Source organism: Leuresthes tenuis, unplaced genomic scaffold (assembly GCF_036924035.1).
Source record: "Leuresthes tenuis unplaced genomic scaffold, fLeuTen1.0.hap1 SCAF_21, whole genome shotgun sequence".
Lineage (NCBI taxonomy): Eukaryota > Metazoa > Chordata > Actinopteri > Atheriniformes > Atherinopsidae > Leuresthes > Leuresthes tenuis.
The window spans coordinates 26,864,591-26,892,291 of record NW_027325375.1 but is presented as its reverse complement, the minus strand read 5'-3'; the positions used below and the strand labels follow the sequence as shown (position 1 = coordinate 26,892,291).

At 40.6% G+C, this 27,701-nt stretch overlaps 3 protein-coding genes across 4 annotated transcripts in view; 2 read left to right on the top strand and 1 right to left on the bottom strand.

The window, feature by feature from the left end:
- Nucleotides 1-289: 289 nt before the first annotated feature.
- Nucleotides 290-13,696, bottom strand: LOC140279480 (vascular endothelial zinc finger 1-like). The gene is made up of 5 exons (XM_072374616.1): nucleotides 13,611-13,696; nucleotides 7,230-7,978; nucleotides 3,778-3,847; nucleotides 3,528-3,690; nucleotides 290-2,723 (listed from the first exon to the last, which is right to left on the bottom strand). The coding sequence occupies exons 1-5, from the start codon at nucleotides 13,641-13,643 to the stop codon at nucleotides 2,359-2,361; spliced, it is 1,380 nt and encodes a 459-aa protein (XP_072230717.1). The 5' UTR covers nucleotides 13,644-13,696; the 3' UTR covers nucleotides 290-2,358.
- A 3,936-nt stretch (nucleotides 13,697-17,632) lies between these two features.
- Nucleotides 17,633-18,751, top strand: LOC140279819 (gap junction delta-2 protein). Its single transcript, XM_072375014.1, has one exon. The coding sequence runs from the start codon at nucleotides 17,633-17,635 to the stop codon at nucleotides 18,749-18,751; it is 1,119 nt and encodes a 372-aa protein (XP_072231115.1).
- A 1,232-nt stretch (nucleotides 18,752-19,983) lies between these two features.
- The window catches only part of LOC140279834 (unconventional myosin-XVIIIa-like), a 59,815-nt gene continuing 52,097 nt past the window's right edge, over nucleotides 19,984-27,701 (top strand). For both annotated transcript variants that reach the window (XM_072375034.1, XM_072375033.1), the window contains exons 1-2: nucleotides 19,984-20,082; nucleotides 21,075-22,158. In XM_072375034.1, coding sequence (XP_072231135.1) covers nucleotides 21,187-22,158 — 972 coding nt within the window. In that variant the 5' untranslated portion in view covers nucleotides 19,984-20,082; nucleotides 21,075-21,186. The remainder of the gene's footprint in view (nucleotides 20,083-21,074; nucleotides 22,159-27,701) is intronic.

Sequence of the window (27,701 nt, the reverse complement as noted above, 5' to 3'; positions counted from 1 at the left end):
TCAACGGATCACAACTAAAGACAAAACTATTCTTCCTATGGGTACTCTCGTATTCCTATCGAACCCTGTTAGTAACAGAGTTTGGAGTCCCACCCTAATAAGGACCGTGACTATTCAGGGAACAATGAATGGCCGATGCAGAGAAACAGAAGAATTGTAAAGTGAAATCCTCCCTCGGAGTGCTCAGGATCTGCGGCTGGAGTAAAGGTTTTCTTTGCAATAAAACCACGACCTGAATGAGCATTTAAGTGTTGTTAAACCTCATATTAAACAGTACTTAATACATAAACACGTTTGATAATTTTCTTTTATTTAGACAACCCAAATAAAAGGCACATAACATTGCGCATGTTTAATAATTTGACAAACGTACATTTAAAAAAAATGTAGGAATGTTTTTGACCTTTCTGCTAATCAGAAAGCCTAGCTTCTCGTATATACAAAATTATCAATGTTAATGTTCTAATACAAAAGATTTATAAAAAAGGTTATCTTATCTTTCACATCTATTGTAACTACCATATCCTTGGAACTAAAATAGTTTTGTACAAAGATATACATTCAACTGCTTTTCACAAGGGTCCTGGTATTTCCAATTAATCGTTTCCTTAAAATAAATGAGATGTTCAATTCCACAAGAAATAGTCAGGTTATCACATTATTACTGATTCAAATTTGGCAAAACAGGCTATTATAGTGTGTCTACGTAAATGCATAAGAACAAAAAAAAAAAAAAAAAGGAAAAAAAAGAGCTACGCTAATAGTTTGTTTAAAAAAACTTGGGAGGAAAAAACAAACAAAAAAACCCGACAAAACATGCATATTGCATTTCTCAGTAAAACCGAATCAACTCAAAGAGCTGCAACACTGCTGAGATAACATGGCATTCATTTAAAAAAAAGTTAACAGCTACAGCGTTTGTGGTCATGCAACGTCAATCTTGCACCATTTTTTTTCTTTTTATTCTAAACGGACAAACTCGCATTTTCACCAAACTCATTCAGTTCTTAGCCGCAACGCTGCGCAGACAGAGAACGTGAAAGGAAAAAAATACAGCATTCATGTCATTGTACAGCAAATGATCGGTTTTTTAAATGGACGGCTATTTAAAATAGATACGTTTGGACTTCTTAATAAGTGAAAGTTAACGCTCCGATGCCAAATGTGTTCTGGAGCATCGAAGGATCAAGAGCCATGATTCAAAGAACTTCACGAATAATGGGCTTTTCTTTGCATTTCCTGAGTGAGAGGTTCCTTAGTATCACCTTGGGGCTGTAACAGATTAATGATAAATAACTATCATAAAACAGTGTAACCAAGAGTCCGCTAAAACTATTTTAGTCACCTTTATATGACGACATTAACAGGCTGAAAAGCTCCACTACACGGCCAGGCTCTTACATAACCAGCCACTAGATGGCCCTCAAGTGTAGGCTGGCTGACCAAACACCTAAGACTCCATTTGATCTTTGATAATACTGCTGTTCACCTGCATGGAGGATATGCCTTCAGTGCAAGACTCATTCCATTCCGACTTCATGGAAAATAAAAACAAACCTTTGTGTTTCCATACAAATAGAAAACAAAGTAAAAAGATCTGATGGCCAAGAGGACAGCGTCCACTTGAATGACAAAAGCAAAAATTAAAATGCCGACATGAAAATACATTACTATGTCAACTGTACAAGTTAGTCACTGTACCTCAAGAGCATACCTACTATCTGAGAAGAGAAAGAAAACGCTCTAACATTGTGAAAAAATAGTCTTCCATGCACGTGGAAGCTGCTGTCCCTTTTACTAGACTCATTTCCTATAACATTAAATAGTGATTAGCAGGCTATAGTTAAAAAAACTACATACAAAGTAACACCCAGATGCTCTCGGGAGAACTTGTAAAACATCAGAAACAGCAATTTAGTTATTGCTTCAGTCCATTTCACATCTCCCGTACAAAAGCACAGGTGTATATTCGTATAGTCCTCAAGCGGGCTTGAGAAATCCTCTCCTCTCGTTTGTCATGATACAAATCACAGTTTCATCATTCTAACTGACTACACTAAGTCTTACGGCTGTCCTGATTTCAACATAAATCCTACTCAAATTCTACTCAAGTGTCCTGCATCACATGCCAGTCACTTAACCTTAGCTGGGACACAGTTAGGACTTGGGGAGCTCCTACTGACCTCACAGCTCATGTAAATATTCACTTCAGGGCTTGGTGAAGTGAACATGTTCGGGGGGGGGGGGGGGGGGGAGAGAATAGGAGCTGCATGCGAGGTGCAAATATGAGGAAAGGAGTCTCCCGTTTCACTTCATTTTCCCTTTCTTTCTGGCCTGTTAGATGCTAACTCTTTTTTATTACCAAGGTGGGGAAGAAGGCAGGACTTGGGACAGAAAAGGCATGCTATCCAGTGGCCTCATCGCAATGTTTAGTGGACCGGCTATATTCATAGGCATGGGGGTTGTTATTGCGACTGGGTGAGCAATATTCATGGGTGCTGTGGAAGGGATGTTCACAGAGGCAATATTGACAGGGCCGGTGATGGTGACTGGGTGCTGGAGGCTGACTGGAGATGTAATGTTGACTGTATTGGTGCTAATGTTCATTTGTGCAGCTATGGTGACAGGGTTGTTGTTTGGGTTGCCCCGGTTCATCGTCGAGGTGATGGGGGCAGAAATGGTCACAGGTGTAGCTGAGGCAGAGTTGCAGACTTCATTACCTTCTGGAAGAAAGAAAGAACTCTTAAACTTTTAAGAATTGAAACGGTAATCATCATAATGTGAGGTTGTAACAGGCTGAAAAAGTAATATGGCAAAATGAGGAAACGTTTAAGACAATTTTACGTAAAGAAGACAAAGAAAACAGCGTGAGACCAGAGTCAGACAACAAGAGTTCCAAAAGTTAGAACAGTGAATTCAATCCCAATCCCACACATAAAGATCAGCATCAGACGATGACAAAAACACTTCAAACACACACCACAGTTTATTGATACGGTTCCTGTTCCAGCGGGAGCAACCAGAAACTCACAGGAAAGCAAAGAAATGCTGTTCATTTGCAGTGAGAGGGGGGGGGATTAAATCATTGGTAAGACATCAACCCAGGCTGGCTATTCTTCAGCTAAAACAGTTGAATTAATTATCAAATCAAAAGGTTGCTAGCTGCTGTTGGCCTTAGGCCCGTTTAATGTTGTCTGACTGCTCTGAGAATATAAGCGTCGTCGTTTTAACCCCTAAATATTAAACAGGAATAATATGTTTGGGGTGGCCCAGATGAGTCAGCAAGTCATTCAGGGGTATAAGACAAGATCTTTTCTATAGACATTATGAGATAATCTATGAAAAACGTCTGCACCAACCAATATCTCAGACTGGGGGGAATAAATCCATCTGCTTTACAGCCAACACCTTGAGTTTAGCTTGATGTGGTTTCGACACTTTGGTAAAGTAACAGTTTGTATTCACCACAGCTGAGAAACTGAGGGATATCATGTCCGGGGTGCGTGTTTCTGGCTGATGTGACAAACCTTTGTTACAGGAGTTAAAGTTGGTCTGTCCATGAGTCTTCAAATGACTGGTGATGTAGGCTGCACTGAGCATCTTCCCACAGATGCTGCAGGTGACCTTGCCTTCATGCCGGATCATGTGGGAGCGGAGTCTGTCTTTGGTGGCGAAAGCAGAGGTACAGGCCTGCAGTTACAGGGCCATAGGTCAGTGGAATACAACAACAACTCGTGTAAGTATTGAGATCTGGACACTTCTGGTCAAGATTCTTACCGTTACTTGACATTTGAACGGTCTTTCTGAGGAATGCACATGCTTCACATGGCAGCTCAAGTGGTCTGGTCTAAGAAAAGAAAAAAAGAAGACAAGGGGAAAGAAGAGTAAAAACACATTCGATCTTTGAAAGGATGCAGTCAGCTCACTGAGCTGCAGGAGCGACACACCATTCCACTGCCACAGAAGCACAGGACATCTTGCTGATTGCTATTTGCGCTTCTCAATAAGTCAATAAATAAACGGACACCTGACTTTTGCTGTTATATATCCCCAGATTCTATATATCCTGTACACCACATCACAACAGATCAACTGTAATGCAGATATGTCACCTTTAACAGATGCCTAATTCACCAAGACCGTATGTATGAGGTCAGCAGTAGTAAAGTAGCAACATGTATTAGTAGCATTGAAAAAAAAAAAAAAAAGGTGTGTTTATAATTTGGTGACAAGGAATGCCATTCAAGTCCAAAAGCAGGAAGTGAAAAGCCTAAACGCCAAACTTAATATGCATTAAAAGTGTGGAAGAGGATGGATGTGCTCTGTTTGCTTTGATAATGAGGGGAAGGGCAAAAAAATCCCTAAAAATTTCAGTCAATGGCAGTTAATTCTTCATGATCAATGGTGCGTGAATTAGTTTGACCTAGTTTCAAACGCGCACGACAATGAAATGGAAGTTTTTTTCCCTCTTTTTCCGCCCATTTTCCACTTGAGATTTCTGTAAACTGACAGTTTGCTTATTATAACAGTTCTTCGTTGAACAGAATCCTCGTCATTACTTCAAGGACTGAAGATGTTAACCAACTAAAAGCCAAATCTTAACATCCAGCACTCTCTCTAAAGGTCGGGAGAATGTTGAGTAAACCTACATCATCACATGATGAATTATTGTGCTTATTGCAACAGGAAGCAACTATGGGAAAGTATGAAGTAGACCTTTGCAGTAATGTGAGCCTTGCAGAATCAACAGGTGAAAACGGGGCCTTTTTTTCCTCCATTGTTTTCTGAAGCGCGACAGCTTGCAAGCACACAAGTATTAAACTTGAGCACTTATGTCACCAATTGGGAATAGATATGTAATACAACACAGTGAATCATTAAATGTTACAGAGACCGTGGCAATATGTGGTGTTTAACCGATGCTGGAATATCCTTTACAATCCGTGCATTCGTTACCCTCTTTAGTCCAAATGTAGATTTCTGAATTAAAGGCTTGAACTACAGTATTTGGTATGTCTTGATGTTAAAAACAATAAAGAATCTTATGTGTTTATCTGCTGTATAACTGGAAAAAGGTTCACTGGAATCCACTTGACCTTTACAGCGAAACTCCAGCATTCACAAATTCTTCTTGGCACCGATCCTCCTCTGTCAGCATGTTCGTTCGTGAAGCTGTGAGCTGAATCACGTTAGAAGTGCCATAATGGAGCGAGTAAGGGCTGCAGCTTGGCAGCTGCTCGCAAACCGGAAAGTTTCACGCTGCTGGAATTTTATTTTTAATACAAATCAGAGGAGTCAAGTAGAATCTTCTCAGTGGGGCTGTGAACCGGATTCAAGCTTTTTTTTTTTTCTTCTTCCTCTCTCCCATTGACGAGCAGAATCCAGACAGTGCCTGCCTACAGATCTGGCTGAGTGGCAGTGACTCAGTGCCCTGTTATTCAGTCCCCATTCTCACTTTCCAGTATGCTGATGAATCCCTAGCCCACGTCACCGAGTTGGAGGCATGCCTAAAACTGCTGTACGCAGCACAGAGCTAATGTTAACAGCGTGAGCAGGGTCCACTGCTGATGATTTTCTTCACAGAACACGTCTTACTGCCGTAACCACCACCCCCCGATTAATCAGCACCGAATTAAAAACTCCCCAAATTAAGCAAGTTCCAAATCTCAGGCCATCGTAAGACTCTCCTCTAAAAATGTTTATATACTACTTATTAAAATGGCTGACCTTAACATTACACACGGTTCACTGAATTCCCAGGGGAAAAGAGTCCGTGACATGCTGGCGGGAACTGCAAAGTGACAAGAGACGCCTCCCCCTCTCTTAATCTGCTGGTGCTCTCCCATGTTTGACTGTTTAAACATGTTGAAATGGCAACGTGGCCGTAAATACAAATCTCAACTGCTTATTACATAAATAAGAATTAAAGCTGAGCCACCAAAAAGGTCAGATACGACAGTTCCTTACAGTAACCTTAAAAATCATACAGATATGCTGTTGCATTGGGTTGCAGTTTGTAACTACATTCTTTGTGTATTTGCTGCCAAAAAAATAAAACAATAAGCATAAAAGACTTAAAAGTATCTAAAATTATGTCTCAGTCTTGTGAGCATGTTCTTACACTAACGTGCAAGATTAAACTGTTTTGGAGCTGATAAATACATCATCCGAAGAGCAAGTTTATTTACTTATCACATTATTTTAAATTCCATTTAGACAAGTCAAGACTTTTCTCTGTGACCATGGAATGCAACCACCAGAGGGTGAAATTACTTCAGTCTCTCCTCCCGCAAGAATAAATTAGATTTCAGACTCAAACTTCCTGTTTACAATGGCCCTTCTTATTTGTTGGTACTTGTTGATTAAAAGCTTAAAAATTAACTGTTACAGTTGTGAAAACAATCATTGTTGCCCTCGTCCCCATTTTCTCACCAATTAAGGATTTCCTATTGTCTCTGTTGCAGATGGTCCCATTGCAACCAAATGCAAGTCACCTTTTGCTGCAGAGTATAAAAGCTGAGTTATGTCAGAAAAAATGAGCAGTGAGAAAGATTCGGTGTCGGCGCACAACAAAAAAAATCAAGCGTTTGCACCCCCACGCTCACGGCACGTCTACTAAGGAGAGCGGGGCTTACATTCTGTAGTTGTGCACATGAGGAGGTGCAACACAATCATCTCACAGCTGACGTCTCACTTCACCGTATGAAAGCTGCACATAATAATAATCTGACATGAAACTGCTGTCATGAAACTGCTGTCATGAAACTGCGTATTTTCTTTAAATACATGCAGGAGTGATCGCATCCCCAACTGCTTTATCTCGGTAGCTAATGTAGCAACAAGCAGGATAATCCAGGAAATCGAACTGCACTGGGCCTTTCTCACCAACAACTTTTCAACTAAACTGTTGTAAATAAAGATAAAGTTTTGATGACTGCTCAACTTTTGACTTATGAAGGCTTTCTTTAAAATGCCAACCCCTGCTTTGCTGCTTTCTAAAATGATACCACTCGTGCTTTTTGTCAAATATCTTCAAAGTACAGTTATGAGAACAAAAAAAAAAGAAACAAATCAAAGCAGCATCTGATGTAACCACCATTAATGTGCCGCAATGAGGCATAATAACCGATGTTTAGGACCCTTCGAGATCACCTCAAAGCCCTGTTTATGGCATCAGGACTGATTTCATGATTACCGAGCCAGATTTGACAAAAATAAGTGTCTCTTACCTTGAAAAGCCTTTACCGCACACAGAACATACATAAGGCTTGTGGACTCCCCCATCATGAGAGCGAACGTGGTAGGTCATCCGGTCCTTCCGTTTAAAGCGTTGCTGACAGATGGGGCACTCAAAAGGCTTCTCATCTGAATGGGATAACTTGTGGCGATTCAGGTGGTAAACGTCACGAAAGGCCTTGCCACACATCTCGCACCCGTGGTTTTTCTTGACAGGCTTGGCAGGTTTCTTGGGAACATTTTGCTGCGGCACGTTGCCCATCGCCGATGATGTCATGATACTTGTGCCTGAAGAAACAGAGGTGGTTGCTGTAGAGAGGATGCCTGCTACCGTGGAGATGTAGGAAGAGTTGCCGTTGTTCTCTCGTGGCATGGAAGCGATCATGGGTACCATGGTGGGGGCTGTTTGGGCTGTCTTCTTTGGACGCGACACCATCTTGATACCGGTGTGGCTGGACTCATGACGTCTCAGGTGGTAGCTGTCACGGAAGGCCTTGTTACAGTAACCGCAGACAAAGGGTGTTTTGCCTTTGTGTTCCTTCTTTATCTGCACCTGTGGCCGTTGACCTCCTCCACTGGCCACATTGTCTTTCAGGAGATCAGCAGCACTGACGGGTGGCTTCTGGTCTATTTGGATGGGGAGGACAGGCTTCTGGTCAACTTGCTCAGCTCCTGCATTAAGAAGTGGCAGCAGGCTATTCTGGGCCACCTGGTGCTGGTGGTGGAGGGCTTCATTGGCCTGCTAATGAAACAAGCACACATATTTTTGGTTCAGCTAAGACAAATTTCAGACATTTGGTAAGTTGTTATTGACACCAGCATGGGGTCGGTCTTGCAACTTGAGAACAACTAGTATTCCCAGCAGTTCAAAAATACATGTTGTTGTCGACTGCTGCTCCACCACATGGAGCTGTCAGAAGGCAAGAATCGACTTAAAAAACGCTACGACAACAAGGGTTAAAAAGATCTTCCACAGTGCGAAATGGGCACTGGGTCTGTAATTAATGAGGCTGATGTGGCATGCCACTAATGCAGAACAATCCAAATATACTGGGTGAAAAATGATCCCATCATGACGGTGCTGATTCATCATGTGACTGCAAAGCAGGCATACCAAATTAGAGGCATAGCAGAGTCCAGTTTAACTGCCAAGAAAGAGAGCAGGCCATTAAGCTTAACTACAGAGCTCACAACTACAGAACTCCGTTAGGAGCTACAGAGCAGCAGAAATGTGGTTGGGTGAAGCAGAAAACTACTTAAAGCAGAAAAATACGGCTCACCACCAAGCTAGATAAAACATATAGTGGCACAATTGTTTTCTGTGTCTGTGGCCTACTACACCCAATTTCCTGGAGTTTTGCAGGTGCAAACCAATATGTACGACTGCCACAGCACAAATGAAATAAAAAGCTTGAGAACAACTAAAAGTAGCAACGATCAGTTGCTTAAGCTCATCTAAGCAGTCCTATTTCCTGACTGAGGAAAAAGACAGTTTGTACTCTATTCTAATATTATCAAGCAAGACAAAGTGGCAAAAATAATCACACAGCTGTGACTAAAAAGGATTCAATGCGTTTTGTTTGGGCATCAAGTGAAGATATAATAAACTATATTACTTTATTTTACAGCGGAAGATAGGAGAAAAAAAACAACACCCTAAACCGAACAAAGTATAAGATTAAATGCTTTCGGTAACTTCTATCCCTCATGATCCCAAAGCACCCTGAAACTGCTTTCAAGTTTAACACTTTATACAACACAACTACCCAAAAATAAAGCGCTACAAGGAATCTATAATAATTGGGAGTTTCTGAACTTGGGTTGCTCATTTTAAAACGAAGGCCAGTAGTTAGTCTAAATGATCCTTTTCAAAATTATACTGCTTCTGTGTTCAAGTGCTAAATAATCCTGAGACAACTTAGCTGAGCGGCAAACAAACGGCTGCTAATGCAATTTCATCGGTTTGGTATTATCAATGCTTCTGGTAGTTTCCACAGATAAATTGGTTGTCATCGCTCTGCAACAGCATCGTTTTTTAAAAAACATCCCAAACAATCAAAAAGAGTTAACGCTGCACTTTCAGTAAACGGACACAGTCCAGACAACCATGTTGTCAACCACTAGCAAGAAAGGGCAAGGTGAAATACTTGACCTTTCCTTTGAGGTTCAATCATCCATCGAAAAAGGCCAGCCAAGACAGGAGTAGCAAAAGAGGAGACGGGATAGAAAAGAAAAATGAACCACACAATGTCCTCCTTATGTCATCCAGCCTATTGTGAAAGACACAAATCTGAGCAGTGATGCACTCGGGCCTCAGCAGGGGATCTTTGTATGCTCATCTTCATTGATTTGGCTCATCTATTCATGAGACAGAGACATTGTTTATCCACACACTACTCAGCTAAACTAGCCGTCATCCCCTCATATGCAACGGGACCTGGGAACTATTAGAAAATACCACCATCTATTTGTCTGAGCACCTGCTTACACTTGCCACCTTCCAGGATTAGTCATCATCATGCCAATGCAACCCAGTCCGCTGGCACACCAGGGGTGGGGTGAGGGGGGGGGGGGATACCAGCCGGGAAACCCTCTTTGTGAAGCTTGTGAACAGCAGACGTAGCCACTGCAGACAGCCTGGCCTCTATACAGAGGTGCAGGGCCTGTAAGCTGCTGTGCCTTCATGCAGCTCTGACCATTTTGACATAAATGTGCTCTGACAACTGGGGCTGCTCCCTCATAAATAACATCAAAATGGAGGGAGTGTCCTGATGGCTCCGTGGGCCACTGTAGACTTGAATTGAGCTCATGGTCTGATTATGCACCGCCTTTCTTCAGTCTTTTGTGCCACTCTCTACAGCTGCTTGCCCAATTGTGAAAAAAAAAACAAACAAAAAAAACTACAACTGATAAAACACAAAAGAAAAGAAGAAATGTATTTATATATATTACCCCATTGTCTTTTCTAACACTTTCAGCTCGTGTTGAGTTTTGTCCGGCCGTTCTCCTACTGTACAAAAGTCTGGACGTTACTCATTATATCAGGTGGACCAAAGTTTTTAGAAAACACAATTTATGTATGTTCACTATCTTTTTCCATAGAAAATAAAGTAATATGAATTGTAGGAATTCATGGCCTCACTTCATGTTGCAACTTAAAACTTCTGCTAGAAATGAGAAAATGTTTTAAGAGGAATGCCTGATATATTCAGTCTTTCACGTGGGCTTGGATCAGCCGTTTTAAACCATCTCACTGAGTCATCTTTCCACACATGCACCAAATTTACATTTAATATATCACTTCTATAACAAACAGTCCGACATCTAAACAGCAGTGATGATATACTCAAGTTTAAAAAGGTTTTAAATGCATGTCCATTCCCAAAAGGGAGCAAAATGCCATATAATCTGTGAAATAATATATTCTGTTGCTGTGCTATGATTTAGTACTTGAAATCATACATCAAGTGACTAAACGTCACACATTTGCAGCATAGCCAGTGCAGTCAAATCCATAGTGACAACACCTGGTAAATAGACGCAACACTGAGGTCAAACCCTGTTGGGAACCGAGAGTCTCTGAAATTTAAATGTGTGCAGCACAGAGTAAAATCGAATAACATTCAATTATACTGAGATTTTGTTTGCCCGAACAAATCATTTGGTTGAATTCTTTTCACAGCAGAAATGTTGCCGTGTCGTGGCTCACGAGGACAGTTTTTGACTCAATGTTGAAAATAATTATCAACAAGTCAAAATGCCTCAAAAACCATGTTGGTACCAAGTGAATGTGCTGCTCTACATTTATACATCCGACTGTTCCTATTTATCCTCAGCTTCCCAATTATTAGTGTACAACTTAGTTTTATGAAAAGATTAAAAGCATGTGCTGTGAATTTTCTCTGTAGTTTACCTCGGTACTTTGACTCGCTATTTAAGCCAGAATTTCAAGCACATATTTTGACTTACAAACTTAATGGCACTGCATCATTTCCCTGCAACTTCTCAGTATTATGGGTGCATCACCGACCCACATCTACAGCTAAACTGATCCAAACACGAATCGCAAGTGTAACCTGAGGGACACCGAATCTTGTTTCATACTTTACAATTATCTAAAAAGGAGGAGATAAAGGTGCCGTTTAGTGAAATGCAAGATGGTTCACACATCGACATGGACAGCACACATTTTTGTTCTTTTCTTTGAAAATGGAAGCTCTGAAAGTCCCAAAAAGCCACGTGTGCTGTGATTGGTCAGCTTTACTGGCTCTTGTTTTTTGTTCAGTAGCGTCACGGAGGAGGGACCAAAAACTTTGAGGCAGCATTTCATTGGCTGCAACATCAGCATCCACCCCTCAGTGCACAATTTGTCATAACTTTTTCTTTTCAAAGGACCAACAAACTAAAACACATGTGAGAATTCTTATAAAACTGTACAGTCATTTACACCAAATTATCATGGTAACAGTTTGAGACACAACACACACACACCCACCCACACACACACACAGGGGCTTCAGGCTCAACACCATCTGTTGACCTTTCTCACCATAAAGAAAGAGTACACAAAAATGTAATTAACTGATCAAATTTAAGTATTAGAGTTCCACAAAAAAACCATGGCACACATCACTTTTTCTTGGAACAACTTAAAGCGACTATCCAAATTTCTTCCAACTCTACAACCTTACACTTAACAGGTGAAGCTTGACAAACCCATTATTTTCTTAACTTTTGCATGCTTTAAACTGAGAAACACTACAACCTCCTAGCATGAAGACATTCAAGTTATTCGACTGTCATCTGTACTTCAATTCATATCAATACAATATCAACTCACTCTTGGAGCCAATTTTGATCTTCTAACATTCAATTTAATCAGCTGATAATACAGTTTAATAATGCTGCACAAAAGACTGAAAATATATGCTAGTGGTGAATGTTACAGTCAAAATAGTTTAGCAGCTGGCCATAAGAACCTCTCAGAAGATAATTAGCTTGTTACCCTGCGACTCTTGTGTGTAAATTTATCGAAACAGGTTGGATTTTCTACCAAAAAAAAAAACTGAGTGAGAAGTAGTTTTGTGAATTAATTTTTTTTTTTTTTTTAAGTTCTTCACGTGAGGATTTGTCATGAGGAGTAACACACAGAAAAACACCCTTTGCTATGAATAAATACACTTAAATAAAGAGATGACACGTATTCATAAAAGCTAATGCAATTACATTGAACACAAATAAAGGAGGCAAACAAATTAAAAATAAAAATGACAAACCAGAAATCCTACATTTCTCATGTCCACATCAAGCTCATTTATAAAAATGCAAGTTAGGCCACAGGAATAAATAACACTGATACTTTCTTTCAGTAAACGTCGACCTCCCGCTTGAACACACAATTAAATTAACCAAAAACGGGGCAAATGTCACATAACAGCAGCACCCAACTTTGGCCGAAATGAAATCTTTAAATCGCGTATGGTCGCTGCTAATTTGAAAACCTGCTTCTTCGTTGCTAGTGTTAGCTGGTGTCGTGTGCATAGTTTAAATTCCTTTCCACAACGCTCACCAGAATAAATAGCTTGTTAATGAACAGAAACCTGTACGACACTCGTTATCAAGTCATGTAACGTCAGTTTTTCAAGCTCATTACGGCAGCCTCACCCAGATTAAGCTAAATTAGCCAGCGAGTGTAATCAAGGCAGCCTAAACATCGTTAGCCACTTGGCTAGTTACTGCCGAACAGGCTGAAGCAAGCGGAAAGTTGACCGCGGACTTGGGAATCGCCGTTAGTAAATCTCAGCGGCTGCTAACCACAGCATACAGTTACTCAACGTTTGCTAACACAATGTACTTTCAAATCTAAATTACACGTTACATTCTCCACATTAAATTGGTAATATTCGCTGGTAATATATCTTATTATCCCACGGCGTCCGATCAAAGCCACCAGTCCAAAAAAAAGGGGGGGTGGGGGGTGGAAACAGGTCTGTCTCGATTGTAACGGTGCAGTGGCGTCTCCAGCTTTACTTCAAGTGGTACCGCATGTTTTGCTGGCTTCGACCAGACAAACAAACTTAGTAAAATCACAAACGCTGTCGAAGTATGTAACGTCCACACTCTAAATGTCCGCACAACAAAAAAAAACAAGCCGTTTCTCAAGCAGGGACTGAGGAGATTTGATTTTTTGTTCTAGCGTCATTCCCAAGCCTCACAGCTGGAAGCCTGGATTCATAAACCATTGTTTTGCTTCGTTACTTGTTCTTGGTATTACTCGTTTGAAAACCGAATCTGCAGCTAATATAACCTGTGCTTAAAAAAATGATGGCGGTTTGACGAACTATCGCGGTTTCCCTCCCATAGAGTCAACTTACTTGGAAGAGAAACGTACTCCAGCTCGGCTCCATTTCCACACTTACTGATTCTGTAGGAAACCTGGTAGAAGCCTACAACAAAGCAACCAAACATGGCAGCTGAAACAACTTCCGGTAACCTCGAGGGCCTAACCACTTTTCATATTATTTGGCGGGGAGTATGGAATTTAAGTATTTCGACGATAATCCGTGTATACATGTTAGTGACTTCCAGAGCACAAACGATTACATAACTAATTTCAGTTTATAATGTTCAATGAAAAACCTTCCGGAAAGATTTCCTGAATCGCGCATTCTCTTTCCAGAAGTAATCTGGTGTTGTTGGATTTTTGAACACCCCTCTGGATGGTTTTTCCCTGATGCTTTGAGGGGCATTTGTTATATTAGATTCTTGCATGTGGCTTGAAAATGACTGGGTCTCAATTTCATTTTGTCCGTTTTTATGAGGAAAAACAAAACATTATCCAGGGTGCGTTTAGTTACTTAAGATAAACACAGAGAGACTCGATCCGTAGTCGTTTCTTCCGGCAGATTTATTTCAGTTTCGACGGATTGAGAGAGCAGTTGCAGGTGTTGCTGTTCATTTTAATTCATGAAATATGGATGAATGAAAACGACTAAGCCCTCAAAGTCAAGGCTATAAATTGTCTGCACTGTGCCGACTAACATATAAAGTCCACAGTTTAGTAAAGCGAATGAACAGGTGACATCTCTTGAATTTAGGTTTAGCATGTTTTGTTTTTTTACTTTCATCGTGCAGAATTTGATCATTTTTGCATTTACCACCTTAAACCTGTTGAGGTAATGAGCCTCACCCCTGTCTAGAAACAATGAAGTCCTGTTTAAAAGTAATATGTTTTTAATGTTATTTATAAGAAAGGTTACATAAAATTACTTTGAGATAGTAATTTACTGAATACAAAACACAATCCTCTTGATTACAACCGAACTAATTCAAACTCAAACATTCAGGGTTGCTTTTGTTTTGAATGACTTACAAATCAAACAGAAAAATCTTGAATCTTTTCGTGGAAATATTCACACAGCAGGAATAATTAATGTGATTTTTGTTGTTGTTATTTTTAATCGAGGGCCACGTGGATTATATAAAAACACTCAATGAAAATTAAAATGAATTTTGCCTGAAAATAAAAACTCTTTAGGCACTAAAAAGTGTTAAGTCACAATGATAAAACTGGCTACTTGACATGAGAAACTTACTGATACTGTGGAACTGACCTATAAACTATAATTGGTCAATTTAAAGTAACTTGAATCAAACATTTTTCATGTATTCTGTCATGATGATAGTTAGATTTTTCCTCATCTAGTAATGGCATTACAACTACAAATGGTAAGTCACTATCAAAAGCTGCTTACTAGATGCTGATTAAGATTACTGTTACACACCATTTTTGATGTACATGTTATGAGTGCTAATTTGTGTAGCAGTTTTACAGCATATACAGAAAAAAATCCCTGACTGTGTTTATCTCTCTGATAAGAGAGCAGTTTTCCTCCTCATTGTGTTGATATTATCATCAAAGAAGAACTTGCATGTCCAAAGCTAAACGCTCAGAAAAACAGCAACTGACGTGACAACCGTAGGAATCAAAACTGCCACTTTTGCACCTGCTCAGAGATGGTTTATTTATTGGTCTTTAGTTTAATCATTTGAAAGAGAAAATGATGATGTGATACAAACACTATATAGTTGTTAGTACCAATGAATAACTAACACCACTTTATGAGAGTTTAAAAGAATTCTATCACCCAACCCTTTGGCTCTAACCCTCAATTCAGTTCAATTCAGTTTTATTTTTATAGCACCAAATTACAACAAATGTCATCTCAAGGTACTTCAGTAATATAGTCCAATTCAAGCCAATTGGAGTTAAATTCATCCATCCATCCATTTTCTATACCCGCATAATCCTTTGGTCGGGTCGTGGGGGGCTGGAGCCTATCCCAGTGGTCATAGGGTTAGAGGCAGGGTACACCCTGGACAGGTCGCCAGTTCATGGCAGGGCCACACAGAGACAAACGAGACAAACAACCACACGCTTTCACACTCACTCCTAAGGACAATTTTAGAGACACCAATTAACCTAATATAAGCTGGAGTTTGAGAGGACAGAAAAGAAGGGACAACAAACATCATAATACCATTCAAAGGATACCTGTTGAGACAGGAAACCACAAGTTAATGACAACAATAATGCCGAATGTACATGATATCATTTGAGAAATTAAACGGGGGAAAGTGAAGAAAGGTGTGACATAAGAGGCCCCCTGGCAGGCTAGGCCTATAGCAGCTTTTTGCAGAGGTAAAGTGCGCCTTTTCTTTAAAGAATCAAAAGATAGCAAGCCCTTCAAAAGATAGTTAGACCCTCATATAGTCCTTCAACAGTGGTATTGAGGGCCACGTGGATGGCGAAGTGACCACTACTTCTCGGTCTCTCCTAGAAAAGGAGCACCTACCATTTCTGCAAGTTAAAAACTGTGGGGTAGGGTCAAGGTGAGGAGTTTGGATTGGGCCTTGGTAAATGCAGACAAAAAATATTTGATTCCTTTCTGTGGTTAGTTGATACTTCACACTGTACACTGCAGACAGCAAAAAAAGAGTACAATACAGTATGTGATGCCAAATAACCTTCATGATGTCTCAAGGCTCAGATAAGTAAAGTACACCAAGAGATATCACCCCACGTCCTTTTTCCTGACCCGTGTACATATGGATCAGGAAAAAAGACACAACAAATAAACCCTGGTGTCCTCGCAATAATATAACTGACAGATATGTGCAGATTATTAAATGTGTCAGTATAAGATGAAGAGCACAATTTCTTGTCAGCACCAGGCAAAGGAAAGTTAAAAAAAGGGAAAAGTTGTGAGTAACCCTGTAAACGCTCATTGTAAAAGGCATTAAAAATGAGTTTTTTTTTTTTTTTTGGGGGGGGGGGGGTATTTTTCACATTACACTTAAAAGTTCAGCAACATGCCCCCCACAATAACCTGAATATTAAAATCCTCTGGGAAATTATACTGGTGTTGGAGCTCTAAAATTAAAGAGGATAGAGATCTGTCCATGAATCTGTATTGTGCACACTCTTTCCAGTTGGTTCTTTGGACTCTCTGCTCATCAGTGAATGCCTCTTCAGCGAAGGTGCCCCCTTTGTACATTTCAATCTTTGTCCCACTGTACATTGAAAGCCTTTATTCACATACAGTGCAATGGCCATTTCAGTCAGAGTTAGAGAATATGTGTGGTCAGCCCATTCTGTCCTTATCCAGCTCAAAAGACACGATAACATCTAGCAATGGGCTCCACTTAAAAATAAAGCTATGCCGATTGATTCCTTCGATATTTTTCCAAAACTGGACAGGGAAAACTCACGTTCTCCAAAGGTAAGCTCCTCCGGGGGAGTAGAAAATAATGAATTTAACAGAATTTGATCATTTTTAACTTTAAAGCAAGAAATGACTCATTAGGTAGTCCTTCAGGGACTTTTTAAATCTGAAATAACTTAATCCATCCATCCATCATCTACCGCTTATTCGGGGGTCGGGTCGTGGGGGCAGCAGCTTTAACAGAGAAACCCAGACTTAATCATTTTGAATTAGTCTCACTCAGTGTTACGATACTTTTTGTGAAAATGAGAAGCCATTGATGATTTGTGAATAAGAGAAATTGGTGGTCATTGGTTCTAAGTGACAGTTTATTAATAATACTAAATTCATCTTGATTATAACACAAGTAAATAATCTATTTGAAAATCCCATACATCATCATATCAGATTTTGCAATATTAATATAACTGTGACTCTGAGAAAGCTGTTGAATGATTTTTGTATATATTTGCTGAGGATTTCACAGCCAATTATAATGGCGTATACTTTAATGTACAAATACAAATTGTTTGGTAAATTTAATTTCTTGCCAAGCCCATTCAGTGTTTAAATCTTAAGAGCAACCATTTAAGAATAATTCAGTCATTGTTATTTGCTGTGTGTCCACAGAAATGGGGGATTGGTCCATTCTTGGTCGTTTCCTCACCGAAGTTCAGAACCATTCTACAGTTATTGGCAAGATTTGGCTGACGATGCTGCTCATCTTCCGAATCATGCTTGTGGCTCTTGTGGGAGATGCGGTCTACAGCGATGAGCAGTCCAAGTTCACCTGCAACACCCTACAGCCTGGATGCAATAATGTCTGCTATGACACGTTTGCTCCGGTCTCGCATTTGCGGTTCTGGGTCTTCCAGATTGTTCTTGTCTCCACACCTTCTATTTTCTACGTTGTGTACGTCTTGCAAAAAATTACCAAGAATGAAGGGTTAGAGGTCCAGAAGGCTGATGTGGTACCCAGGGCGCCACCTTCATTTGACAGACACAGACATTTAGGAATAGATAAAGAAACAGCCCTGGAAGCTGGCAATCCTTACGACACTACTTTTACTAATGAGGACTGGAGCTCGCAGGAAGGTGAGTATGAAGAGATGAGCCAGTTGGAGGGGGAAACGAGAGACGTGGGAGAGGACCCAACTAAACTCTCAAGTAAAGTGCTGCTTATTTACATCATACATGTTCTGCTGCGCTCTATCATGGAGATAATCTTCCTTATTGGGCAGTGTTACCTTTTTGGATTCGAGGTCCCACACCTGTTTCGCTGTGAGACCTACCCATGTCCAAACAGAACCGACTGCTTTGTGTCTCGAGCAACAGAGAAGACCATCTTTCTAAACTTCATGTTCAGCGTCAGTCTTGGTTGCTTCATCTTGAACATTGTGGAGCTGCATTATTTAGGCTGGATTTATATTTTCAGAGTGCTGTTCTCTGCATGTTGCACACGCTGCGAGTCAAATAGGGCAAGCGTGCAGCAGGTGGAATTATACTCCTACAGCAACCCTCTGTTGCTTGAGCTCAAACACTCTTTACGTGGAAGAGTTGTCCTGCAGACCGCCGCGTCCATGTCCCGAGACAAGAGCAGCGGTGTCCCAAGCCAGGGTCCTGCCATCTCCTTTGAGACAGACTCTATTTTGGAGTGCACTTCGAAGAGAAATTCAGATGAAAACGAACGCATGAAGACCAGACAACACAATTTGGGCAAAACAGGAAGAGGCAAAAAGTCTTGGCTGTAAATGATTTCAAACCATTTACTATTTTTTAACGCTATTTTTCTCACCTTTTATTCAATTTGTGAAACTCAAGATTACATTTTTTTTTCAAAATGAAAAAAACTGTTTTAGCTATGAAATATAACACAATGAAAATAATTATCAAATTTTGGAGATTAACTGTATAGATTTAGTGTATTTGTATCAAGCCTCACACTTAAAATCAAGTTGTGTAATTATTTGGCACCATGAAGCGAGAAATCCGGAGCCTCTTGGAGAAGCTCCAGACTCATCAACTATATAATTACTGTAGTGGGAAGTACTGATATAAAGTCTAACTATTTTCTGAAGTGGTATCTGCAGATAAATGATTGTATTTTTTGTATTTTCCTCACTCCAACATTTATACAAGTATTGCTGTGAAAAAAAGGAACCATTAACAACCTGTTGTAACTTGGCAGGTGATAATTTAATCATCAATCATTCAAATGTAGCATCATTAATGAATTACATACTTAGCTAACTTGTTAAACAGAAATGCACATGACTTTGAATAAACAGAAAAAAAAGTGTGAATGTTGTTAATTTCTTATTGTTTTGTTATTCTGAAGTGTGTGATCAGAAATTTAAATCAAGTGGGGAATAAGTTTTTTTATTAAGTTTATTTATCACAATATATTTATGTATTTATGTGTTATAAAGGTTAAAAGTAAGTAAGTAATGTCATTATATATATATCTGTATCTCTAAATGAAAAAATGCTAGAGTCTTGGCAAGTAAAACCTGACAGCCAGGGACTAATATCCATATCCACACCCTCCGTGTTTTGGGTCTCACAAATAAAAAGACCAGGAGGGGTCACTGCTGTCCAGCGTGCACTGACGCTGCTTTCAGGTGCTGTTGGAATTACTCAAATTAAGTTAAATTTAGACACTGACGACCCAAATATTAGTCTGGATCCAACTCGAACACATGTCCTCAAACAACAGTTAAAGATGGATTGTTTCCCCACGTCTTTGTATTGAAATAGTTGATTGTTTCAGTTTGAAGCTAATTTATTGCACAGCAGAAAACTGCAATTTATTTCTACAAATTGTAGAATCACACATGGTTTAGTCTAGTGATGTGCCATATGTATTTTGATTCATTTTATTATTTCTAAAAAACTCAAAGAGGAGTTTTGTTGCATTCTTATGGGTTGTTTACGTTCCACTATAGTTTACTGAGATCCGAGCTTACAGCAAGCGTTTGAAGGCATCACGAGTACATTGCTCGCACCTACTGACAATTACAAGGAAGAAAATGCCGAAAAGTTCTAGTAAGAGGACAACGCTGACAGTTTTGAGCTGTTTCAGGTAGGTAATTGTCATACCATCTAACAGCATTTACTCTTGTTATTTTTCATGAATGACATTTTTACATTGCTGAAACTATTCCCAAATGTCAATGCTCGGGAATGAGGGCAAAGCAGCTTAAAGCGAGAGCATTATGGCCAAGCTAGGACCTGTCACAGCGACAACCCGGCTATACATACGGTGTACACCGACTTCAGCAAAGCTACGAGAAAACTCTCATTTCCAGTGAAAAGTCGCCACGAGAATTTCACTTGGCGTGCCTATAAAATGCTTCAAAGTAACTGTAAATGTTCTTTTGTGGCTATGTCATAGCAGTTTTGGCCTCAAAAGGCGCGATTAAATGTGGATTAAGTGCGAATTTCTGCTTATGGTTTCACAAAAAAACAGAGCAGGTTTGCTAGCTTTGCAGGCAGCTTCAGTGGAGAACATCACGCAGTTATTCGACGTTTTTTGGTGATGCTGGACAGTTTGAGAGCGAGAATTGTAATGTCAAAGCTTCACTAAACAGCCCATTCATGTAGGGCAACGTCAGATCAATTGAGCCACAGATGTGTAAGTGTACAGAAGTCAGCATAAATTCCAGATACGTAGTTTAAATACGTTTAAGCCAGTTTGTTGAGACTGTGATGAGTTGGTAAGTAATGTACTATATGGTACTGGATACCCTTTGCTTTGGATTCATAATTGATTGTGACTGTATGTTGATATATTGGGTGAAACCAGGTAATTAATATGCAAAGTGCATATTGATAAGAAGTGTCTTGGAGTGTTTTTCCACCCTGAAATGTGAAAAGAAAATTTAATGTCAATTTAAGGCCAATATATAAGCCTACGTACAAATATACAATAATCCTGCTGTAAGCAATATAAGGCTCAAATATGGAAGAAAAAATCAGCATATGTGACCAATGACTGATTTGCCAGTTTGCAGTAAGACTTTGATTGTAATGCGCTGCTTTCATTAAAGCTTTTCTTAATTTTGCCCTTTTTAGATGACGACATACCCACCGTAGATGCTTCCAGATAATTCCATGAGAACCTAAATCTGACAGTTTCCCTTTGTAAACAAGTTGAACTGGTAAATAACTGTAGAGAAGGTCAAGCATGTTTCACCTAATTAAGAAAGACAAGGAGAAGGAAAAGGAGCAGGGAAAGAAGGAGAAGAAAGACAAGAAAGACAAGAAAGAACGCATGTCCCAGGCAGAGTTAAAAAGCCTGGAAGAGATGGGTATACGAAGAGGGTTCTTCCACCTTCACCGAGGGAGCTCCAAAAGGGATTCTCGGAGCAAGTTGGAGATCTCTAACCCTATCCCAATTAAGGTGGCTACCAGTTCAGAGCTAAGCCTGACAAACCTGGAGGCTGAGCACCTTCACAACACCCCAGAGCAAGATTTAGGGCAAACAAGTGCAAACACCTCTGAAGATATGATAGGGACTGCACCCGAACACCACCGCAGCTCCGTAAAGGAGAGAGCAGCAAAGTTTGGGGAACTGGCGAAGCAAAATTCAATGGTGAGCCAAAGGCGAGCGCCTTTACCTCAAAAGAGCACAGAGGCCAATGCTTTAGAGGATTCAGAGCTCTCTGACCAGAACAGGACTGCATTTAATTCAAATTCCATCCCCAACCCAAAAAGCACGGTCGTAGTCCACATTCCTGAGATGGTGGAGAAGACCTTCCCTGGTGCAGAGTTGGAGTTGCCTGTGCTTGTTGCCCCACCAGCACCAGATCCAAGAGAGCTTGAGATACCGCGACGCAGCACCGGGGATTTTGGCTTCTCTTTGAGGAGAACCACCATGTTAGAGAGGCAGCCGGATGGAAGAGTGTGCCGGCGTGTGGTTCATTTTGCTGAACCAGGAGCTGGGACCAAGGACCGTTTTTTGGGTCTGGTGCCAGGAGACAGACTTGTAGAAATCAATGGAATCAACGTGGAGAGCAAAAACAGAGATGAAATTGTGGAGATGATCCGTCAGTCTGGGGAGTCGGTCTGGCTAAAGGTTCAGCCCATTTTGGAGCTGAGTGAGCTGAACCGCAGCTGGCTGAGGACCACTGAAGGTCTGCACAAAGAAGTCATTGATGTGAGTACTTCTGCTGAATCACGCTTCGTCTTCTGTGTGAATAAATTCTGGTCCACATTCAGTAATCATCAGATATTTTTTCTGTACCATTACATCAAATTCATACCTGCACTTCATTTAGTTTTTATTTAATTTTGGGTATAAAGATTTCTGATGATTTGTGGAACATTTTGCTATGTTGGCATTGCACATGTTTGGATAAAAGTTCTCATTACCTCCAATTACAGGAAAAAAACAGAAACAGCCTTTTCATTGTCTGCCTTTTATTCCTTAAGTCTTGTCTGTTGCACACATATCTAATGGATTAAAGTTGTCTTGGTTATGGGTGGGACTGTAATGACGCCGGTAATGTCATTTTGTGCATGTGTTTATTGGAGTGTGTGTGCGTGTTTTGAAAGAGAGAATGTGTTCTGGTGTACATATAATCCCCCTCCCACCCCCCCAGTGCTTTGAGACCAAACAATGGGACGCTGAAAGAAACAACGGCCCAAACGCCACCGCAGCCCATGGCCATATGGTCTTCTAAGACTTGGCTGGCGGCCCATTCAGTTCTTTTCTCCCGGATAATCATCGGCAGCAAGTAGAGGGCCAACAAGTTAAATAGTTTATTAGCCGACACAACAAACACCTGAATTTGAGCCTGTTGTTGTTTGGCTCGCTGGTGGTGGAGTTTGGAGAGCAGGTTACGCATGACACGGCTGTATGCTGTTATGTGAGTGGCATCAGTAATGGTGGGTGAAGTATACTAACTACTCTAAAAGGATGGACTGGTAGAATGGCATTTTTACCCACTGAGTAGCCTTATCTTAGGTGAACTTGCGGAATGAAATGAATCCTCTTTACAGCATGAAATTTGGACCATTGTCACGGTCTGATTTATTTGTAACCATGAACAGAAGTTCTAAAATGATAATTGCTGGATTAACATCCTCACTAATATATCCACAGTTAATTTGCTTCCTTGCATGAAGTGCTTGCCTTCCTGTCCCACGTTGTCCTATATTCAAACAGTCTTGATTATCATTATGAGACAGGCCATTTGAAAAAGCTGAAAATGTGCTTGTGAGGCTGACCTAGAACCAACAGTCCTATTTATAGGTGGTTATAATAAGATCTGGATTCTAGATCAAGAACTGCAAGACAATTGGATACCACTGGTGATGTATGAGCGTGTCGCACTTCACTGTTTTTTGTGGAAATATGCCAGTTCATTGTCATGTCTGCGTGACAAGATCGATGCTGCTCTGGTGCTCGTCTGTTAAATATATAGCTAGAGACAGTTAATGGTTGCAGGTAAGCACTGACTTTGTGGAGTGACAATGTCATCAGTGTGAAGTTGCCAAGCAACCAGTGTAACTGCAGTGAGCATACAATAATAATAAGCCTGTTACTGAACAAAAAGTGCTCAGTATAGCTATCAGGCAAACACCTGCTCTTTTGCTGTCTGCTGTCTGTTTTTTTTTCCTGCTTCATTATTGTGTGGCTTCTGATTACAGCACCAGCAGCTTTCAGCTGCATAATATGTCCCACACCTTTTCACACAAATCTGTCTGGTTGTCTTAAAAGGAATCTTCTCACAAATCTAAATCTGACTAACACTAAATAAATCCTGTATTATGTAAAAGATTAGCATATTTTCTGCTCAAACAGGGTCAGTGGTTGATCCTGTCTGAAGAGAGTGAAAGAACTTTTGCACCAAAACTTAATAATTTCATGCATGCGAGCCTTTTGTCCATTGGGTGACAGCCACTGTTTAACAAAACATAAGGGCAACTGTTAGGGGCTGCCTCTTCTGTTTAATTTCCGAAGTCTTTTGTGCCACTTTAGGGTTTGCATCGCAGACATCGAAGGGTTTCATTGTCATGAATGATCTTACGTATACACAGTATGCAGTGTTTTCACCCCAGAAATAATCCTGATGTCACAGGTGCTCTCTTAACCTTTGCTGAGGTTTCTGTCATGCTTTCAGGAGAAACTGGGAAAGGACAAAGCCAGTCCTGATGGCGTAAAAAGATGCCACACATCTCTCAAGGCACGTATAGTAGTCCTACTGTACTTCACAGGTCAGCCTGCTTACTGTTGCCAAAACAGTTTTGGCACTTATCTGCACACATTTCCTGCCTTTCTGCAGTTCAGACTAGTAGTTATATAATTCAGAAATTAGCTAATGGTTTAATCTCTTCTCCAAGCTGCTCATTAAAGTGACATCATCCCCATTAACGTTGGGGAGATGCTGCGGAGGCAGTGAGTACAAACAGGACTCAGAAAGAGGTGGAGTTTCATTGGAACAACAAGGTGTTTAGTTCACGATCGAGGCTACACATCAGAGGTCATTTCCCTTTCATTCTGTGGAGATCATATACAATCCATATTTAACAAAAAGCTTTGTTTTTTGCCCTGACACCAACCATGATGCCTGTGCGACTATCCGTTTGAATGCCTCACTGTGACAAAGTGAGGCAGATGCCTCGAATTCCTGGGTGTGTTGCTCACGTCACATCTGTCAGTCAGTGAGATTTACACGCTTGCCATCCACACCTTGTCTTGTTGGCCAGAAGCAAGAACTGTTGCGTGGCGCAAAATGTATTGAGATTAAGGTACCATAAGGTGTGCCACTGACCCGGGGTGTTGCTCAATGTTCAGGCTTTTGAATCATTATTCCTGTTTGTTCAGTGTGGATGTTGTCTTTTTTGTTATGTGACTTTTGTCAGTGTTTTGCCCCTTTTGCATGGTCTGTTTTCAAAGATAAAAGCTCTAATGTTCAGGCCTGGAGTTTTGAAATTCATCCGAACTTTGGACTTACAGAGGCATGGATGCCAGTCAAATGCCTCGTGCAGTTTCTTCTTTTGGGATATGTACTGTGGAGAGTTTATCCTCAGCCTCTATGAATGAAATACTTTTATTTTAAGATGAAACAATAAAGAGTTCACGCTTCTAGATTATTTTGAATATTTTTCATATTGTGTACGTTGTTTTTCATGTTTTATTTATTATTTTAAGAATGTGGCATTATCTGTACTTTTGGTGGTGAAAAAGCAGATTTTTCTTTCTTGTCCATACTTCAGATGATGTAGATTAAAGACATGCGTGGTGAGTCACTGGGTCATCACTATTTTGCTGCAGGAAGTCACTGTTTTTGGACTTTATCCCCCAGAGATTAACCTTGCATTCTTTGTATTGAAATAAAGTTCGTACTTTTGTAAACTCTGGTGTCAGCCTTCACCTTGTGCTGTGGTCTGAGCTGACAAACCATATTCGTAGTATGGAACGATTTATCAGTTTCTATGGTGCACGTAGTCTTTAATCTTTATTCTGTGCTAACCATGTGTAGACAAAACAAGTCAACACATCGCTATGTCCCAGTAACAGACTCCTGGGGATTAGCAGGCTGTGCTAGACAGACCAGCACGGCTGTTTGGTTGACTTGATCTTGCTGACTGTTGACATGTGAGTTTCTGAGCTTAACACCAAAAGGAATGTTGTATGTTTTGCAAGAAGTATTTTCGCTCATTAAACACAATCCGACATTACTTGTAAAGTAGCAGAATCCTCACTGACACTTTCTCCTTCTGCAGAATCTGGATGAGGTTGCTCAGACCACACACACGGCTGCTATCAGTCCATTTGATTCCTTGATATTTGCTGTTTTTGAGTTTATGAAGAGGAAAACAATGTGCATGATTGGACAAACTCATCCCCACCCAGTTAAGCCTGTTGCTACATTTCTGTGTTGATCTTGAATGACTGCTTATCATGGAGCTGGAGAGATAAACGCCTACCCTTAGCCAGCATACCCTTATGTGTGTATTTACTCAACTGGTTCTGCCGCAATGACTTTTCAACAGAAAAAAAAAGCTCGGATTGATAGATTATGACATCGTGTAAGATGACTTTAAACTTTGAAATCCTGCAAAGTGCTTCTGATCAACATGGAATGGGTGTAAGGTGTGTAAAGCATTCCTTTCGAGGTTTGCAACTTTGACTGTTGTTCAGTAATGCGTTAAAGCAGAATCTTTGCTGAAGCAGGGAATCACTTCATTGGTTTATAGCTCCCTCTTGTGGTGTGGAATGTGAAATGACGGACATGTCTGACACAAGTGTTGACGATATTATGTGGCCTGAGATAAACATCAGTATTTGCATATTTATATATGTATATGTAGCTTTAAGTGTCAGGAAATGTGAACTGGGTGATTTAGGAGATAGACTGCCATTTGAACTGAAAATTCTTGTTTTGTTTTCTTATTATTGAAGTTATATATTTGATTTTGTCAACTGGAACATTGTAATTAAATTGCTTGAAGGACATATAAAAGTTAGTTGAGTACCTGATTAGTTGGACTGTAATTTCGACACTGTCACCAGGAGAAGAATGTGGCAGGGAAACATGGCTGAGGCAATGAATGTAGTTGTGCAAAGTCTATTAATAGCCTCTCTGTATTTCAGCAGCTGTCCCTCTTCCATCCCCCGGCCCAGTTCCTCTCATATTACCCCCCCCTCAAGTCCTCAGACCACAGCTTTGCTGTGCGGCTTTGGTTCTGACCCCACCCTCTAGGTCGCCCTCTCTCTCTGCGGTATGAGTGTGTCTGCTCCCAGCAGACTAAGGTCTTACCCTACCTTAACTCTGACTGCACTGCTTCAGTGACTGAATGAAGATTGGAAGGTTAACCGGGCCCAGAGAGGAGGTAATGGGCTTGAGCCTCTGGTGGACTGTGTGTGTGGCGAGTGGTGTGATCTGCCTTGGGTGTACATGCTCTGCTTAGCTGTTCCATTAGGGCTCTGATAGCGTCTCAGAATGGCCTCCTTTGCTGCTCAAACTATTTATAGGAGTGGACGCTGAGGAAAGCAAGGCCAGAGATGGTGAAATAGCTGCTGTGTGACTTATTCTTACTGTGGCGCCACCGAATTTTAGTTTAGCCATTGAAAAGTTGGAACAGAAGTTTAAACATTTTTTTTGTTGATGGCACAGCCTATTTTTGCAGTTTCCCAGTCATTCTGTTGTAGTCAGTCTTGTGCCACCCCTGTGAAAGAAACTAATTCGATACGTTCTGATTTCAACCATAGTGATTGAAGCAAATGGCCATTCAGCATACACAGCTATGGTTACTGATTTAGAGTGAGGCCCATCGATAGCAAAACAGCTACAGGAGAGCATAGACTTTCTCTCTCATGTTCTTTTTCATTTATCTGTTACTCTGTGAAAGAAACAACGCTTTCATTTCATTATATTCTTCCTGTTTTCTATTCTCAGTTCTGCTTTCCCCCCCTGCCCTGTTGACGTATAACCTGTTGTGAGCAGAAAACAAGACCCCACGGCTCACCCTTAAATTCTCATTCTTCATCACTCAGCACAATCCATCCCCTACTCTTCGACTGCCTCACATTTTCCTCTCATCATTCCACACATTTATTCTCCACGTCGTCCAGCTTAAATCCATGACTTCTGGCTTGTCACCATGGCGTACAAATCACGCTTTTCATTCTGGGAGCAAAAGGGAAGTCCTGTTTCTGTGTTTCATGTCAGCATTGGTTGCTTGTTCAGT